The sequence below is a fragment of the Acipenser ruthenus genome, chromosome 3 (assembly GCF_902713425.1).
Source record: "Acipenser ruthenus chromosome 3, fAciRut3.2 maternal haplotype, whole genome shotgun sequence".
Lineage (NCBI taxonomy): Eukaryota > Metazoa > Chordata > Actinopteri > Acipenseriformes > Acipenseridae > Acipenser > Acipenser ruthenus.
Window position 1 is genome coordinate 73,612,930 of NC_081191.1, and position 20,888 is coordinate 73,633,817.

The 20,888-nt window shown below is 36.4% G+C and overlaps 1 protein-coding gene across 7 annotated transcripts in view; it reads left to right on the forward strand.

Moving 5' to 3' along the window:
- The window catches only part of LOC117394465 (zinc finger protein 521-like), a 192,046-nt gene extending 177,933 nt beyond the window's left edge, over positions 1-14,113 (forward strand). For all 7 annotated transcript variants that reach the window (XM_059016596.1, XM_059016581.1, XM_059016589.1 and 4 more), the window contains one exon: positions 13,234-14,113. In XM_059016596.1, the coding sequence (XP_058872579.1) occupies positions 13,234-13,263 (30 nt within the window). In that variant the 3' untranslated portion in view covers positions 13,264-14,113. The remainder of the gene's footprint in view (positions 1-13,233) is intronic.
- Positions 14,114-20,888: the final 6,775 nt, after the last annotated feature.

The following is a 20,888-nucleotide window of genomic DNA, read 5'->3' on the forward strand; positions in this document are numbered from 1 at the left end:
TATGATAAAAGAACCCTGAACACAAGTACTGCTCCATGCTTTCTGCATCATTCTTTAAGGGAAACAAACAACATAAGAGATAAAAGTTCTGTCAAAAATGGTAATATGAAAGAAATGTCATTTATTTTCTGAAGAACAGTAAAATTAGATCCACCTTGTGTGACTGTTTAAAGCATATCTGTTGTCTTGAGGGAACCTTGACTAATACTTTTCAACAGCTTTGAGGAATGTTGTGCAAACTGTCTTTCCATTGTGATGTCACACTCCTATTATCAGCTGTATCTTCAGAACTACTAATCAATGTGATAACAATTAATATGGTTCATACCACAGGTTCTTGAGAATCTCACAATCATGGCAACCTATTTCTGTCTGAGTTACTGGCTCTTGACCAGACTATATTTATGTAAGAAGTGAATCTAGTTATTTTTTTTTTTTTTACTATACTGACACTTAATGGCATGGCTATGGATTTATAGGCATTATTTTAAAAGTGTTAGTCCAGTGATTTAAAAGGAATTTTCAGGATCTACTTAATCATTTTCCACTTCATCTGATTTAGCATGTGTGTGTGTTCTTGGCAATAGCAATAAAACAGAACTGAAAATGAGTGTCCTTTATGGGTGTCTCATCTTACAGCCTAACAAAAGTTACCTGTCTCTGTGGTTGGACCTGAGATGTTGGCCAACTGATAGACTTGTTAAGAAGGTTGACCAAAACTTGTTATACACTTTTCAAGTGACAGAGGTATGCTCATAAGCATAACCTACTGGTGTGAATGCTGCCATCTATAAACTACTGTAAAACAGTATCTGCCTTTGGAGTTTTAAATGTTTTTTGATTTAAAGAAAAAAAATATATATATATATATATATATATATATATTGTAAGATAGTAGGGAGGGGGTTAATATCCTCCCTGCATGAAAACCATGTGCAATTGCACATTGATTGAGTTTAATTGTTTAATTTATTGTTTGTTTAGTAATTATCCCCTGCACCTGGCTATCATTGTAAATTACAGCCAGGTGCAGGGTATTTAAACGAAGCAGCCAGTCTGTTCAGGGCTGTTGTGTGGAGAGCCCGCTTGACAGTGTGCACAGGCCTAGGAAAAAGAAAAGGTATTGTAAACCTTTTGGGAGCTGTGTTAAACCTGAGTGTCTTATTTTGTTTAAGTGTCTGGTTTAATTGTCAGGTTAATGGCTTAGCCGTCCTGCAAGATAGTTTAGGTTCCTGTTTTGTGTTTAGTTAGTGCTCAAGAAAAGAGCTAGGTGTTTGTTTTGTTTATTTTGATTTTGTTATTATTAAAAAAAATAGCACGTAAGCGCTTTGAAAACCTCAATTTCTGTGTCCTAGGTCTATTACTATATATATATATATATATATATATATATATATATATATATATATATAGTCACCTCCAAAATTATTGTCACCCTTGATAAAGATGAGCAAAAAAGACTGTATAAAATAAATAATACCACTACTGAGCTATATTGTAATTTTCCAACATGTGGAATATATGACTATAGTAATGATTCAATGGAATCAACCAAAATTACACATTTTTCAAATTATAAATTTATTTCCAAAAAAAATGAAGTGTCACAATTATTGGCACCCTTGTTTTCAGTACTTTGAGGGATCTAGACCATTCCTCCATACATAATCTTTCCAGAACCTTGATATTCTTCGGTCTGCGCTTATGGACTGCCCTCTTCAATTGAAACCACAGGTGTTCAATGGGGTTCAAGTCCGGAGACTGAGATGGCCATTGCAAAATGTTGATTTTGTGGTCAATTAACCATTTCTTTGGGATTTTGATGTGTGCTTGGGGTCATTGTCTTGCTGGAAGATCCACTTGCGGCCAAGTTTCAGCCTCCTGGCAGAGGCAACCAGGTTTTTGGCTAAAATGTCCTGGTACTAGGTAGAGTTCATGATGCCATTGACCTTAACAAGGGCCCTAGGACCAGTGGGAGCAAAACAGCCTCATAACATCAAAGATCCACCACCATATTTTACAGTAGGTATGAGGTTCTTTTCTGCACACGCATCCTTCTTTTGACGCCAAACCCACCACTGGTGTGCATGGCCAAAGAGCTCTATTTTCGTCTCATCTGACCATAGCATCCGGTTCCAGTCGAAGTGCCAATGCCGTTTAGCAAACTCCAGGCGCTTACATTTGTTGGCTGCTCTCAATAAAGGCTTTTTTCTGGCAACCCTTCCAGATAGCCTATTGGCATGGATGTGGCGTCTAATTGTAGATTTGGACACTTGGTGACCCCAAGATGCAACCAAGTTCTGTAATTATCTAACTGTGGCCCTTGGATTTCCCTTTGCCTCCCGAACCATATGCCTCACTGTGTGTGGGGTCAAGATACACTTGCGTCCTCTACCAGGCAAGTTTACCACTGTTCCAGTGGTTTTGAACTTCTTAATTATTGCCCTAATAGTGGTAAGTGGTATATTTTGTTTTTTAGCTATTGTTTTGTACCCATTGCCTAATTTATGAAGGTCAACAACCATTTGTCTCTCTTCATTTGTGAGTTCTTTGCCTTTCCCCATGGTGATGGATGACAAATGGATTTCATATGCGTGTTACCTCATTTTTATACCCCAGTGAAACAGGAAGCCATGGAAGGCCACAATACAGTTCCTTAAGACTCAGATGAACTTAAAGAAGTAGAATGTTAATGCAGATTTAATTTTGTTTGATTTTATTTATAAGAATCTTTAGGGGTGCCAATAATTCTGACGCCTGTCTTTTTGAGGAAATGTTTTATTACTTGTTAATAAAAAACTTTTTTTCTGAGCAATTATATTAGAATAAAAGAATATGGTATTCCCATATATTTGAGCATAAAATATAGCTCATTACCTGTGTTGTTTATTTTATACAGCCTTTTTTGCTCATCTTTATCAAGGGTGCCAATAATTTTGGAGGTGACTGTATATATGTATATATATATATATATATATATATATATATATATATATAATATAATGTGTGTTTATTATTATTAGTAGTAGTAGTAGTAGTATTTTAAAAGGATACAATATTCCATATCTTGTTGTTCCATTAAGTTTTAGATTAAGTTCTTAATTTTCTTGAGATAAAAAATAAAATTAAAATAAAACAGATTAATATTTCTGGTTGTCTGATAGCTTATAGCCTTTTGTCATGCTGTAATTTTATTTACTGCATCAAGTCCAAAATAGATTCCATGACTTCTACTACCCTCTCCTGTGTCAATCTTGATAGCCTGCAGCCATACCTTTTTTTAATTCTGATTTCATCGTATCTCAGAAACTATTCTGGGTTGGTGCTCCCAGGAAAGCCAAGGGCCTGATTCAATAAGCATTTATTCAAGTTTGCATTATTTTTTCTGTAAAGAGGAAAACAATCTTGATAATATTACAGAACTAGCAAGAAACAGCTAAGAGCTCTGACATTAGCATTCTGTTATTTCTTGTTTTATTGTTTTGTAACATTAACATTTTGCTCTTCCTTCTAGAACAAAAAATGTACAAACTGATCACTGCAGGAGAAATTCTTGGGGGTTTGAAAGAGAGCAATCTTCCATATGGCGCAAAACTCCCCAAAAAAACAGAACAAACTTCAACTCTGATAAGATAACGGATGGTCTCTGGCAATTTAGGAATGTAGGTGTTAGAAAAGAACAGTTGCACACAGTCAACTAATACCATATTAATATCTGTTAGTTTGGATTTGTGGGCTATGGCTTGACTGCCCCACAGGTGACTGATGTACAGTACAGTACATGTTCTTGACATGTAATGGATATACGCTACTAAAAAATCGTGATTGCAAGTTCTGTTTAGTGATGATGGGCAACCAGTCAGATCCGGGAAGCAGTCCCAAAGTAATGATTCTGTGGGCCATTCTGGAGAACACCCTTGTATAATTCTTATCACTCGAAAATTAAAACATCTTGTTTATTCATCAAGTCAAATCAGTGCCATCCTGGCTGCCATCTACCCTATTGACAGTTCAATATATTTATGTAGTCAATGCTTTATAGAAATGCTTGTCTGAGACATTATGGCACAGAAAGCACAGATGTATATTGCAGTAATTACTGAACAGAAGTAGATTCTGTATCATGTCTGACAAGACATTTTAATACTGCAACAACTTGTAGAACAGGTAGTCTTTAAAGTTCCAGTTCTGCTTAAATATTTTCTCACATGAGGTTCTTAATCGGAGAAGCAGAAGCAGAATGTCCATACAGGCAGTAGGAATATTACTTTACCACAGCCATTTTAGCAAGTCTTGTTAGACTATGATTCTCGTTGAGAAAAAAACACGTCTGCTGAGAGAGACGTATGTGCTTTGTGGGTGGAAATGCCTTTGCTGCTTCAATATTTCTGCTTTGAATTAGGGGTCAGAGAAGTTATTTATATCATACCGTATTAGAGTTAAAAAGAAATGAGAATCTAGATTAAGACAAAAAGGATAAAGCAAGCTAGTTTTGGGGTCTCAAGTCATGCTGGCTTGGTGATGATTTTTATTTGTAATGGGGTGGCCAGCTACTCCCTGAGGAGATAAACAAGGGTTGGAGCTGCCCCTTACTAGTTAAGCAAAAGTACCCTGCTGACCCAGGGGCAGGCATTAGGAAGCCGAGGCTGAGGGTGAACTTAAGGTTGCTCCTGCCTAGTTTTACCCAGCAGGTGCCTTCATTAGACAGTGGTGCTTTAGAGAAGTCCTATGGCAGTGGTAGTATATATAATAAGGATGTGAAGGTTCCTATAGTTGAAAAAAAGTGCTATCATTGAGTTGGCTTTGCTGCTAACCAATGGCTCCAATAATAAAAATAAAACTATGTATGTTGAGAATAAATCCAACAAATATAATTATACTGTCTGAGATTTTTTAATCAGTTTTACTAAATATTCATATTGTGTTTTTTTTTGTTTATCTGATAGTTTTTTTTAAAACAATGTGGCCCAATGTAGATCATTCCCTAGTATTACAAAGTCATCTTTTTCAAGAATTATCTGTCTGTGTTCGTATACGTAGGGGAATTCATGTGGCAGTTACACTGCCTACAGATGATAGAGACTGGCACTGAATATGTTAGGATTGTGCTGTAGCATTCATATGTGAGCCTTATGATATAATTAGAAGTGCATTCATAGCATCACAGGAATAAAGAGGACTGGAGGAATAGTAGACAGTGCAGCTGTAATGTGTGAGTGACAGCAGGTTATTCTGATGCTGGTAACTCAATCATCCCTTAGTTGCTCAGTGTTTGCAGCACATGAAGGACATCTGATTATTAAAACCATTGAAGTGCCTGGGCTTTAGGTGCATTTTGTGAAGGACACAAAAGGGTGTATAGTGGAAACCACTTAACAGGAATGCCGGGGTAGGGATAAAAGCCTTCATTTTTTAACAAAAGCTTTCAAAACACCAAGGCCTTTTTTGTTTAATGTACATTCAGGCAAACTCCATAAAACATCATTGAATGGGATTTACTTGCTTAAAAGACTCACTTGACAAGTTAACAACTTAATTTAGCTAGAATCAATACATTGTCAGGACGTCTCAAGAAAATGACTACAAGAGATGTACATGAATAACGGCGTAAGTATTCCTTCCGAAGGAATACCCATCCCAATACACACAGACAAACACAGACTCACAAACAAACCCTTTGAACTTCCCTCTGTCTAAAAGCTCAAGACTTTTCTTTTTCAAAGGATTTGAAATCAAAACAAAATACCCACATCCCCACTCATTTGTTCTTAATGAGCTTTTCCCTTGACATATTTGTTTTATCTGGCCAAATTGGCAATTTGTTCCTAAGCTCAGGCTCAAAGTCTTTCCTTTCTTTTCAAAAACAACAGTGAAGCCAAATTCTTCGCAATGCCCAGAATGTACCTGTTTGTTTCGGTATCCCGTACAGTAATTTGCCTTACTCAGGAAGCCGATGGGTATATATTAATCACAGTATACAGTATAGCTAGTGGATCTCAAGGGTTACATTTCAAGTGAGATGGTCAGTTTCCAAGGAGACAGAGCCAGCAGTAACAAAGTAAAAGGCAATCCAATGTGTTTTACTCTGTTCTGGTAGCCATTGGCTGTCTAGAAGCTCAACAGTTTAAATGAATACTGTTGGGGCTTGACTTCATCCCCAGTAGACAACCAAGCTGTCTGTCCCAGAATATCCATTTAAAAAGGACAGGCTTCATATACCATCAACCAAAAGCCTAACTTGGTCTCTGTATGCAGGATAAGATCTAAAACATGTCTACTTCTATACAAGTTTACCTTGGTTAGAGCAAAACAAAGGGTAGTAAAGCAAAGTAATAACTTAGTAAATGTATGGCAAAGCACAAGCAAGCATGGTAAATCACAGGTATGTACAAGGGGGTTACATTCTTATAAGCAGATGACATGACAGTGAATTTTAAAAATAAATCGAAACATTAAGAATAAATGCTTTAAAAAAAGCACAGAGTCATTCAACTTCATAAAAAGGTAAGGAGAATCAAAATGCCATTTCTCTTGTTGTTTGCTCTTCAATGTAAATATATTCAGCATGAATCTAATTAAGTGGTTCAAGTGGATGTGCATGTATGCTTCTTTTTGCAATCAAACAACCATCATGCTCTTCTCAGCTATAGTTGTAGTGTGCCTTAATTAAAATCTTGACTGATGACTCAAAATTAATTTTGGTTACTGAGTTCCTGTGCACGGAATGCAAAGCAGTTTAATAATGAGTCGTTATTTTTCTAAATAGTAATGGCTGAACACTCAATCCATTATTGAGGGTTCTGTAAATATTTTCTGTAGAACCCACCAATACCACCCATTAATACTGTGGTGAAATTTTAGAAGGGAATGCATGTATAAATGCAGTAGAGTATGTGTAGCACTGGGATGACAGTGTCGAACAATATTTTGGTAGCAAGTGGCATGTTATCCTGGAAGACACGTGCACAGTGAGACTGAACTGCGCTTTAGCATAAAGAGGAGGTGGTTTGCTTAAAAAAGGATGACATTGATCATCAAAGCATTATGCCCGATAAGTCATTTGTGACATGTTGAAGTATTTATTCAGCCCAATCTGAGAAAGACTGCACATTTGAACAAGTGAAACTCTAGAGGGTTAGTTAAAATACTCATTAAAGGTTACACTATTGGATTTTTTGGACAGTCAATAAAGCTCCAGTAATTTTGGATTGGTAACTTGTTTTTTTCTCATAAGTGCTACCAGCTGTTTAGTACCAGATGTATTCTGTTTCAGTGAAATGCACTGAAATGTGGGAGAGTACAAGAAACTGAGTCATGCCACAGTTTAAACTGCAGGACATCACCGTTTTAGCTGCAGCAACTGCAAAACACAATGTTACCATTGATGTTTTGATTTTTGTTCTCTCTAATTAACAAAAAAAACAAAAAAAAAACCTTTAAACATCTTGATCAGACATAAGGCACACATTTTTTTCAAACATTGAGGCTTGTAAATGTGTATCTGTAATCTTAAATGTGCAGTATAAAATGACAAAAGTTTGTCTTTTATCATAAGTTTAGGTGGTTTCCAGGCAGACTTGGGTGGAGGCTATGAGTCAAACATGAGCCCGAATGGTACCAGAATTACATTCTTTGGGTAACTTATTTGTGTCATCATTGAAGCAACAGAATGACTGTTTGGTAATGTTTAAACAACAGTAGACAGATGGTGTTTTAACACGTTTTCAATGCCATTTGATTTCCTTATTTTAATATCATGTGAGGATAAACTTGTGCTTACAACATTGCAGACATGGTATTGTAGTTTTGAAGACAAATTGGGATAAAGGGAGTCTACAGAAAAAGAAAAAACTGAAAGAGCACAGAGTTGATAATAAATAGTTGTACACCCCTAGACTCTTGTAGTAATGAAATATCTCCACCATAAGTTTCATACACCTCACAAATTTCATATCCATATAATACTAAGTATTATTTTTTTGGGGTGATATTCTTCTTGGATATTGATAACAATTGATATGAAATTAGAATTATCAGTTATTAATTCTTTATTAGCTTTTTTGGACAAAGCATTTAAAGGATGTACCTGTTTGCATTGTCATTGGTAACTGCTGCAGTGAACTGATAGGCAACGACTACAAGTTAATTCTAGGAGGGGGTTTTATTGATAGAACTAGATTTAATTCCAACTACAGTAGCCAATTGCTTTGAGCCACTGGCAAAAACTTGTAACATATACCCTGTACAGTATCTGTGAAAGGCTTTCGAAATAGAAGGGAAGGTGGGAATTTCATTACTGTAGTCCCAGAGCGGCTTAGAGACCATGGTGTCATTCCTCACTTTATGGAAACATGTCATTGAACTGGGGAAAGATGAATGACCTGAAAATGGAGCAAGAGGGGCTGTATAACCACACATATTTCTTTAGCACTTTCAGACAGCATCCCTCACTGGTGTGTAGAGCGCTAGGTTCTCGGTAGTCACCAAACTGAAGTTAAATTAAGATATCTAATACTGAATCCGTGGTCAGTCTTTAGAAGTGAGAGCTATGTCTCTGCTTACCATACGTGTCACTGAGTACAAGGTGGATCAGGATATTAAAAAAAGAAATGGAAAATGCCATATAAAGATGCAGAGCTTCACCTGGGCTGCCTGATGTTATTGGTTCACAGAACATGTTACAGCATGTACATTAAATATATTACTTCAGAACAACTTTAGGTTTCCTAGGCGTTTAGTGTGTAAGTTTAGTTTAGAACCTCTGGTATCAGTGTACATTTTGTTATATATTTAGTCTGTAACATGAACCTAAGTATTCATTTTTTAAAGCTGTGTATAGAAAATCATATTGGGGCACACTTAATAATTTAGTTTTTAGAAATATCAATACAGTTGTCCTTTTTGGATGCATTTTTGTTCTGGTTGGTTTTTAATAACTTCCACTTGGAAGTAAACCACCAACATCGTTTCACTTATGTGACCTCAGCTAGACCACACGGTCCCCCAAATACAAAGTACTTTCCAGGGCACTGCAGTACTATAGTGTAATATCATGAGCGACCCTGTTGCTAGGCAGAACTGTTGTTATACTGCTTAAAGGCAATTACAACATGTAAGGGTAGGTGTATTAATTTAGGGCCAGTCGCAGCGCAAACATACCGTAATTTGCATTTTCGTTGCGACAATTCGCAAAGTAAACATTTTGTTGTGTGTACTAAGAGAAAATATGTTAATGAAAAGAGCCACAATATACTAATTTAAATATTTGTTGTGTCTTAGCGAGATCTCTAGCATTATACACTGTGAGTCATGCGACATTGTTTAGATAAATAGCGGGAGTTGAGTTGTGGTTTGCTGCAGCAGAGGCTGCCCGAAGGGTAACAGCTATACACGCAAGAGTGCAAGAATCAAAATAACATTGTTTTTGTTTCTTGTTAACGTCATCTGTTCAATGCATTCTGTTCCATCTTCATTTTAACTATTTTAGTACTATATATATATATATATATATATATATATATATATATATATATATATATATATATATATATATATATATATATAAAATGAAAGGCAGTTTAATCCCATCAGATTCTATAGTGGGTCCCCCACCTTCCCCCCCCAAAAAGCTTTTCATAACCATACAGTAACCCCTCGCTAAACCAGACATGTTTGTCCAACATAAGGAGGTGTCGGGTGTAAAAACAGTACAACAAAATCTCACACACATACATGTATAGTGCTCAATGCATTTTAAATGTAAATCATTGCGCTGAAATAACACTAATGTGTTTTGGGTAGGCTACACATTACATTATGTAAAAATATAAATCTGTACAGTAGACCTATACAGTATACAGTACAGTAGTAAAATTAAATGAATTCCTAGCACACTTTCTTTTTACTTTAGCCTACCGGTAACACAAAATAAATCATGCTGCTGCATTGTACACATTGGTTTTATTATTATTATTATTATTATTATTATTATTATTATTATTAACTTGGCCTACTTAGTAGCCTAGACAATTGACACAAAATAAATCATGATCCTATACAAATGCTCAGAATGAGCTGGAGGGGTTAGCGGCACATGTGTGCAGTCTATTGCTCCCAACACGTTGGGGAAACCAGAAATGTCAGAAATGTGTTTTCAAGGCTTTTGAGTATACCCTGCCTTTAGTGAAAATTAGGTACTTGGGTGTTTGCCTAAAAAATGCATTGAGCACAACTGGCAACTCATTAGAAAAAGTGGACTGGGAAATGCCAGCAACAATTGTGAAAAGTTCTTAACAAATTGATATTATTGTAAGTGTCGCAATTGCTGGCAGCTTGAGTACATCTCAGTGTAATATTTGAGAACCTTAATTTGTACTGTCTCCGCCCCCTTTTTGCGACTTTATGCAGGAATTACATATTCATCTAAGCTTGAACCACAAAGAAAAACTGCTGCCGCAAAGCATTCCCTAAAAAGTCGCAAATAGCATTGCGCTTGTTTAGTACATTTTACCCAAGACCTCCGACTCGTTTGCAACTGGTTTGCGACTATTGCGACAGGCACAACACTTTAGTACATCTACCCCTTAGTGCTCCTAATATACTGTAGGATTTCTAACATGTCAAAGCCATTAGGATTTTTAAAGAGTTAATCAGCAAACAAGACTAACTGAAAACCACATTTATAAACTAATAGACAATGACTCAAAAACAGAGAAATTAAACAAGTGTGGATCACAAAGGAGTCTGGATGGAGTCCTACAGAAAACATTTTAATGCTGTCCTTGAAAATGCCTTCACTGAGAAATTCTTCTAATGTTTGGGGAAAAGGTAGAATGCTGTACATGTTAGCCAAGTCCCAAAGGGTTTTATTTTGTACTCTAATAGCTGTTACGATCCTACATTATATCCAAGGAGTAATTTTCCTTGGGGGTCCCCTGCTCGCTTTGTGTCAATATTCTGGCATTTTAAGTCACATACTGTATATGCTTCTGGGAACCGCTCAGGAGCCAGCCAGACTCATAATGGTCTGCATTCATTAATAAGGCTGCAGCTTCTGTCCCACCATTGCCCACAACAGGGATGCCTCCAGGATCCTGGGGACCCTCCCAGACACACTTAAAGAACATTTATGTTCAAGTAGGCAAAAGATAAAAATGCAGAACTAGCAGGCATATCTGAAGTCAGCTCTGCGCCCGTGCACACAGATAACCTTAATGGGTCAGAGATCTATGCAGGTCAAAAGACTTATTATTCTGCCTGTCGGAAACAAATTGCCTTGCTAAAAAGAAACCTGCCGTGGTGTTTAAATGGTTGATGGTAATGTGGAATTGCGTGGCCTGCTGGGATCTGTATTCTAGCTTCAATACATAGTGGTGACATGAATGAAGGAGACTGCTTGAAGGCCTTCTTAAAAAGAAAACAAATATCAATACTGAACTCCTAGAGGGGAGAGAACTCTCAAGGTGCAGTGCTATAGATTTTAGCTGCTTGCCCTCAGACTGATACAAGTCCCAAGTGGAGCATTTGGATAAACATGGGGTCCGTAACAGGTTAGGAAATAATACTTATTAGTGTTGTAATTCTAAGACCAGGCTTTAAAGTGAGCATGACTAGGCATGTATTTTGCATTTAAAGGATTATCAGTCACTACAAAGGATTACCTAGATTTTCCTCCCTGGGGAATCCAGTAGCATCACCACTCGCTTAAACAGTGCCCAACTTGCTGGAAATGTTGTGTAGTGATTTTTATATAGATTGTATGTATTATATATATTTTTGTTGCGACTTTTAGTTATGTAGAATGAATAAACGAGAACCAAAACAGTGAGTTTTAAAGTTACATTTCAGTTTTCATTTGCTTGTTCAGCTACAAAAAGGCACAAGAAAACCTCATGTTATTACTTTATGAAAACATGTTGATGGCCACTGTTTACTGTGAAGAAATGGCAATGGCAAGGAATGAAAAAAAAGTTTAAAAAAATCAATAAAATGCGGTGTCAACTTTATGTAATATTTATTTCGGGAATAAGCAAAACAATGTTTAACTTGAACTGCTATTTGGCATCCTTTGTTTGTTTGTTAATTCACTGGGGTAAAGTAAGTCCTACACAATTTATTATTTACTCCTGGGATATTATTTACATATGTAACGTCTTGCTGTAAAATAAAGGCACACGCACACCTTCTGCTATGCTGTCTCTCCCTGCGTTCTGAGCAATATAATGGCTTTTATTACTTTTTGAAAATGAATGCATATTTAAATTATGAGCGAATATCCGAACTGTATATATACACACACACAGTACAAGAATGTTACCTTTTTCACTAAAATTAATTTGGCAACATGTCATTGTATTTGGTATCATTTGCTGTTGATTGAGAAAACTCAGTCTTGCATGTAATGTAATTGCGGGTAGTCTTTGCTCCTATCTACTGCTTAAAGTAACTGGCACACTTGGTACAGGTTCCTTCTTGCACCCAAATGGTTGTTGGTTTGATTCCATTCTATTCAGATACACTTTCTTGTGACTAATAATTGTGGTAAAGATGTTCACCTTCTGTTGCACCATAAAGACAAAGCTCTGTTTAGTCTGTTTGTGGTCAGAAAAGATTGAAGTTCCAGGTGAACCACAATGGAAACGCTGTTGATACATCCAGAACCTACATCTTTCAAATAACTGAAAAACAATTCCTCAAGATTATTATATTTATGAATGAAGTTAACTATTAAATCATTCAGTCAGAGTCCGATGAACATACTTTAAGAGAAGGGGACATTGGGGCACGTTGTCAATGCATTTCCCTTATAAAAGTTTTGCCATTTTAACATTGTTATACTATGCGTTTACCATTGTTTATCATGTCTTGCCATTTCTTTATATGCTTTACCATACCTCTGTTAACTTTACAATGCTTACATATGATGTATCCTGCTTTCACTATGCTTTATTATACTTAACACCATGCTTTTACTATGGTAAACTTTTATAAGAGGTACCCTAGTCTTTAATGAACTCTAACCCCTAACAATATAATTCAGGGTCACTTAATCACTGAAGTTGTGTGTCACTTATTTTGTAATATTAACTTGGTTTATTATTGCTTCACATTTTCTTGGTGTCAGACATCCAGTTCTTTGTCAAAGTAAGTGAAGCGTATTCAAGCTCAATGATAATTATTTTTATTTGAATTGAAATTGATTTTTTTTTCTTGCTTTCTTCTTTCTTGTTACAGAACCATTCGATGAGTCAGCACAGCAGTTAGTGTGGAAGACATCATCCGCTCTGAGAAAGCTTGTGTGAAATAAAAAAAAAATAATCGTGGATCACTTACTTAGTCTTTGCACGGAACTATCATTGCAAATGTATATGATAACGGAAACATTGTATTGTAAGAAAAATATTATCTAAAAAAAAAAATACATTGGACGTGTGTGTATTTTAATTTTTAAGCACCAGGCTGACATAATGTAAATACAGTATTTCACATGTGTTGTTACTACTCCAGCTGCCAGACACTAAAGTGGTCTACCCAGGATACAGACCCTGTTCCAAAGAATTGCATCACAAACAAAGGGAAGGGGATCCGCATGTTCAGGAAGGATGTTTCAACAAACCTGTATAAGGACTGTCATTGGCACTGAAAAGAAGACTGCCAGGATCCTTATAACAAAGTGTACTGCAGTTGGGTATCACACTGACCATATTTGCTATTGTTTCAGTGCAGAATTTTTTTAATGTTCTCCAGATATAATATAAAGAAGAGCTGCTCCAGACCACCCCCACAAATAAGGACTGTTGTCAAGCATAAATCTCATTGTTACTGAAGAGTGACCCGATCTAAATCAACGTGGTCTGAATGATTTGGTCTAACTGTGTGCAGCATAACGGATAGCACTCCTGTGTATGCAGTAGTTGTAAGGTAGATTGGAAACACAGCTTTTCTTCTGGAAACTGTCAGAAGCTTAAGCCTTCTGTAATATTTTCAGCACAGCCAAATCTCAAGTCGATTAAACTAACCTGTATGCTACTGTTATTAATGTTTACTCTGCAGCCTGAACCTGGAGATTACTGGAATTGTTTTTGCAATAGGAAATAAATCCAATTTACCTTTAGGTACTGGAGTCAGTTTTCTATTCATTTCTTACATGTAATTACAATAGATAAATCTCTTTCTTGTTCCACTCAGATTCTGGTAAACAGCCCAAGTCACATGGATTGCCTGTCAAATAAGCTGTCAGTGAATATGATATGATGAATCATCATTTAGTGATATCTCAAATACAATTTTAAATACTTCATATCAGTCAGATTTGATATATATCATACATTGACAGTTTGGTGAATTATTATTCATATGCATCTTCGCCAGGGGTTCCACAGAGAGCTTTGTATCAGCTCCTGACCACGCTGTGGCGGACCTACTGGCCCGGTGAGCTCAAAGTGAAGCCTGCAGGTCTAGCCTTTGTCTTCCAGGAGCGGAGTTTCCTGGGTATAAAGAGGCAATAGGCTTGGTTGTGGGATCGGAGAATGCCAACTGACAATTTGTAAAATGTAAAACAATGCCTAAACACACAAAAACCCCAGAAGAATATGCCCAAGACCATAAGGGTTTTGTTGTGGAAGACAGCAAAAGAAAAAAGGTGCAATTGAAGTGTGCAAGTACTGTCGAGTTACTATACATGGTGTTACAGAAAAAAGTAACCGAAAACAGAAAACAATCATATACGGTATATAAAAGTGAAAGCCCAGAAAAATGAAATTAACGACAACTGAAAAACAGAAGCCCCACATATAACGTACTCAAACATAACCAAAATGGGGGTGGGGGTGCAGATAATATATGAATACATCTAAGACTGTGGGAGGGTGTGGGAAATTCACTAAACACACGAGAGGTGTAATTGAAAACGTCGCTGAGGCGCACCAGATTTGTTTTGTTCTTTACCCCGGTGGGGTGGCACCAGAGATGCCCGGGAGGTCTGCCAACAATGGTATTCATGCCCGGGTGTCTCTGTAGTTTAAATTATATTTATAATCCAAAGGGAAAAACAACAAGAGAAAACAAAGGATTTTTAAATTCAAAACTACAAATAAAAGTTTGGCTCACAGCCTCTGCTATGCCGCAAGGCGCAAGACTTAATTACAGTCCGGTCTCCCCTTACTAAAATTATACCAGAGTTGCCCACGTTTTTCCCCCAGAACTTGTGTCCATCCCAGCTACCATCCTCTTGTCGGTCTAGATACGTGGAATTGTATTTATTTTATTTTCTTTCTTTCTCTATTTCCCATCTTGCCTTTTGTTTTCTCTGTGCGTACCCCACAACCTCTGGAAGCCAGCCACTTTTCACAGCCCTTGCTCCTTTCACAGACGGTAGGTTCTCTTTTGTTTTTTATTCAGTTTCCCCGAACCATACTCTGTGTGTTTGTTCTCCTGAACAGGCAAGACAAAGGGAATCATAGCACGTTATTTTTATTGGCCTATCTTCCCCCCAAGACCCACCTCTTGACCACTCAGAAAGAGCTAGGCGACACACCCTCACCCAACCTTTCTGTGTCATCGCCATAGCAACAGGGCCGTCGACTTCCCCTGCAGGAGTATGCATGCGTCCAATAGCAGCAACCTTAGGAATACATTACAAAACATTTTCGGGTGCCTTTTTTCAATTTGAAAAGCCTTTTGTATGAAGCATTTGTGCACCCACCTATGCTTGCATTGCACCTAAATCCTTGTATTTTAGCTATTTCACTTGAGAAACAGAAGGGGCGTCCAGGCTTTAATAGTGTGAACTAAGTGGACAGGTTAAAACAATAAAATTCAGAAAAACAGGTAAGGGGAGATTTATCCAAGAAAGTGATTCAAACCAAAGACAATGCACAGTGTAGGGTGAGAGGGCTCAAATAGAAGTTTATCACAAATAGAAAAGTATATTCAGAGAAGAAGCAGCAAAGTACTTTTTTACAGTTATGAATACATGGAATAGTATACCAGGTGAACTAGTATAATCTAAGACATTTATAAACTGCTATATGGAACTAAATTCCATTAGATGGGACAAATAGTGTGCTAGCAATGGCAAGCCTCAACAGGATGAACAAGCTATTCTAATTTCCAACAGGGTTCTTATAGGGTTATAGGAAGACAAACGCCTGTGCATATCAGTACAAGCAGACGTGAACAGGCTGAGACTGAGTGTTGATATAACCCATACACATATGCTCCCATAAGTATATTATATACAGCCTCCTATCTCCAATCCCTCGTGTCTCCTTATATTCCCTCTCGCTCTCACCGCTCATCCTCTACTGGCCGACTTGTTATGCCTTCTCTTCACTCTCCTTCCTCTCTCCCTCTCTTACCTCGTCCCCCTGTGGTGGAACCAGCTACCATTTATCCTCAGGACTGCTCAGTCTTTTACTGATTTTCTTCATTTTCTCAGAACCCACTTCTTTCAATCTTTATTTGTAAATTCCTATTTATATATCTTTTTGTATTTTCTTTATTTAGAATTATTTTGTATATGTTGTATATATGTGTTTGTTTTGTATTTTTATTGCCTGTAATTTATATACTTTTATATTTTGTTTAATTTTCTGTAAGTCGCTTTGGATAAAAGCGTCTGTTAATAATAATAATAATAATAATAATAATAATAATAATAATAATAATAACACACAAGTTAATAGAGGGTAAAGGTTGATGAATAGAATTCCACTAAGTGGCTGAGGTAGGTGGCCGATTGTGATGTCACCATTTTGAATGAGCTTCACGGAACAGAATTTTGAGGTGCCTCGGGTATCAACTGTACCAATATTGAGAATGAAGCATGGTAAAAACTCAACATTGTACGGTTTGTGTCATAAATTGGGTTTATTTATAATGTGTCATGGCATACAGTAACCAAAACAGAGGATAAAAGATCCTCAGTAGTCTACATAAATACTTTATTGTAAACAAGTGTTCTAACCCTATAAGCTATTTCATTTAGCTAATCTTAAATAACTTGTTCCTTTTCTAAAGATCTGATGTAGGTAGCTTTAATAGGGAATTAACCATTGCACAATTTAGTGCCACAAGTGTGAAAGAAATTAATAGAAACTTTTTAGAACTCAAATACAGACCATTTAAGTCGCTGGTCCAAGGTAAGTTAACGAAAAACAAAATCCCTTGTAAATAAAACTTTAACAGTCAAGCTTCCTCAGTTGCTGTATACAGCGTGTGAGATAGCATCACAATAGAGGCTGAGAATTCCAGCAGTAATACAGTGTTGACTTGCAGATAAATGCCATTGTTTTAATAAAAAAAAAAACACTAATGATTTCTGGACCCTTAAAAGCGGAAGCAGAGGGAGTTGGGGCAATTCCTTTCATCGCTCATTGTAAAAAGGGAAAGAAATGTAATATAATCTTTCTTCCATTGTCTAAATAATGGCAAAGTAAGTGCTATTTATTTATCATGTATGGTAATAGATGTGGTTTGCTTCAATATGGTTTCACTCCAGGGAAAGGTTTCTTCTGAAGCACCATGTGAGCAGAAACTGTCATTACTGTTAGTATTACAACTGTTATCACACTACCGTGTACCTGTACACAACACACACACAGACACACACGCGCACACACACACAAGCACACACACAGAGTCTCTGCTGTGCTCCAGGGAAGAGGAAGTAACTCTTCCTGTATGCCAACTATTATATATGTTCTTCTAACTTAATGGAAGAACTTCTGTCTCTGCAATTGATTTTGTAATTTTGCTATTGGAAAACAATTCTAACTCATCAAATATTTTAATTTGGAACAGCTTTGATGCATTAAAAAAAAAAAATAGTATTAATCAATTTCTATTTCTCTTTTTTTTTTCCTTTCCTGTACTGTACAGTGCTGCCAGTGACGTCCACACAATAGGAGCAGGATGTTAGTTAACCTGAATATTTAAATGAACCACACAATATGTATATTTTTAACAGATGTTTACCTTAAAAGACATTTTAAAAATACACATTTTATTTAATTTACTTGGCAATATGTTGTATGTGTTTCTGCCACCTGGGAAACACAACGTATGTTATTGGGTCTTGTCATAATTCTTTTTTTGGTGATACAAATAAATGTCCGGGTTTCCTATAAACCCTTATTTTTTATACATACATCCATTCAGGTAAAATGTAAATAGCCAATTAATTACATGATAATGTTTTGTTATTAGGAAAAAAATCAAACCTACACCAAATGTTTAATATAATTTTTTTCTAAAGGCAGAGAATACTCGAAACAGTCAGGAGTGTGGAAATACACACACAAGTAGTTTTGTTTTTGTTTTGTTTAGTTTTTTTATCATCACAGTTTGGATTTGGGGTGAAAACATTAATTCGAAAATCACTGATAAAAATAGCATGTGTCACTTTACAATTGGTCATACAGTAGCCTTCTATCATGACATTGACATTCTGTAACTAGACCAACTAGTTCAGAAAAAAAGCTTCTTTTAAATAATACAGAAGAGAAGGGTAGTAGTAGGCTAATATCATTTTCCAATAGCATCTTGATAACAATTACCAAATGAATTGGAATGAAGATAAATATTTAAACACAACAGAATAATATAATTATCCTGCCAAATTAAATTGAGACTCTTAAATGTGTTCATTGCACATATACTCATGTTTGTTTCAATACTATAACCCTGCTAATTTATCTGAGCAGTCTATACAGCTGCCTACATTATTAGACTAACAGCTGAAATTATACATACCACCACCCTCACCCCCCCCCCCCCCCCCCCGACAGAATCAAACCCAAGACTGACAATGGATCTTAAAAGCCAGTCTAGGAATACATAAAGTCTATGAAAAGAATGAAAATGATAGCGTTAGACAACAGGTCATTCCATGGCAAACATTACTTTTTTTTTTCATCCAAAGACAGCATTAGATATTTAGCTGTCCGTTGCCGTTGTTTTTATCCAAACTTGGCTTTGGTGACTAATTAGGATGTTGCCACTCGATAGCCCCCATGCTGCCTTGGTAGAAATAAAACGCTGGACTATATTTATATTTAAAAAATGAATATAAGTTTACAGCAAGATTCTTCTTGATGGACAGCATCCATCAGTATAGCACCTGCGGAGGGGTTTTCATGACGGAACTTTATCTGACATTATAGCATTGAAGAGGTTAAAGGAGACAAAGATACACAACACTCTTGCTCTGGTGTGCTGCCCCAGTGCATTCTGACAGACGCTCACATACCAGCACTAGAGGTTGGGCTGGGATATGAACTCACCCTCGTGATACAGAGAATTTTACAGATCTCAGCTCACACACAGCAGCTGGGCTTCTCTCCCTGGTGATTCACAAAGCCATTGCACCTCTTGGGGAAAGCGGAAAACGTAGGGCAGCTGACATGTCACAAGCCTGCTACAGCCTGCTGATCTTACAGATGCCCATTACAGGTCAGAGCGTATGTATCTTATATTAACCCTAATAGTGTCCTGCTCTGGTTCATCTAGCACAGTCCCACACTTATGGACATAGAGCAAAACAGAAATAGGCATTTACTGTTATGGCTGGATTATGTGCAACATTATTTTCTGCATAGCACACAGTGCCACCTTTGGACAAATATTGTTTTATTTTTTTACTGGGATATTTGCTTTGCACACAGTGCCACCTGGTGTCTGAATGTTATGATTGCATAAAGGATCTTCATTTCTCTGCAGATCCCCTAGTGTGTATTCCATTCTATTCCATTACTTGTTCATAACATTTTACAGTCAACTACTTATGCAAGTGAAAAGAACCATGGCACTTTCTTTAGGCTTCTTTAGTCAATCCAGATTGGTTGGATAACAGATATTAAGTGTATATACAGTTTAATAATTTTTCAGCTGCATCAGTACAATACAGTGGTTTTGATGATCTCCAGTGCTTTATTTCTGCTGCATTTTATCCTAGATGTATTGAGGGAGAGGGATTGTTGTCAACAAATTTGCACAAGGAACAAAGATCAGTAGGCCAGAAGAACATGGCAGGATGTGTTGACTGTTCTGAAGGAACTCAGTAGAATGCCTTGCTTGAACCAGCAGTTACACAATGGTAACACCCTGGGGAATAATAATGCTAAGCCTATACAATGAATACACAAGTCTGAGTAAACTCACATGTTTGTATTCACTTCAAATAACAGTGCACATACAATACAACCCTTCAAACAATAGTGCATTGGTTGATGATACTATAAAGACAACATATGAATCAAACCTTATTTGTGATTTCTGACAATTCACAACAACTCATGATCATTTTTTCTACAGTGTGTTACTGTGAGTAGCTAGGTGCAGCATTCATCTTCTGCATTTGGAAAAAAGCCATATATATTAGTTTCTATTAGAAAAAAGTATTTTTCCACCATGAAAACTAGAGCCTTAGCAATGTTTCCAGGATCATGAACATGTTTAATCTGACAAGTATTTTTTATTTATTTATTTATTTATTTATTTATTTATTTTTTATAATTCTTAAAATGTTTGACATTAGTATCAGTTTCAAACTCCAAAATCAGTTAAGATTTAATTTTTTTTTAAAGGAAAAAACACCATACAACAAATAAGAAATAGATTAATACTACTTACAAGACCCTGTATAAAATGTCTGAGTTGTTTATTTGTGGTTTGGTAACTAGCAATATTTTGTATTATTTTAGGTGTGCACAATTTTCATATTTACATTTTTTTGTTTGTTTTTTTTTTTTTTTAATTTTGCTGCCGTAATAAAGCGTTACAGAATATCCCTTCACTTCTTATGTCCAAAATGTTACAGAACGCCTTGCAAAGTTTACAAGAGTTATATTTTTAACCCTATTGTTGACATCTGTAATCACACATCCTGA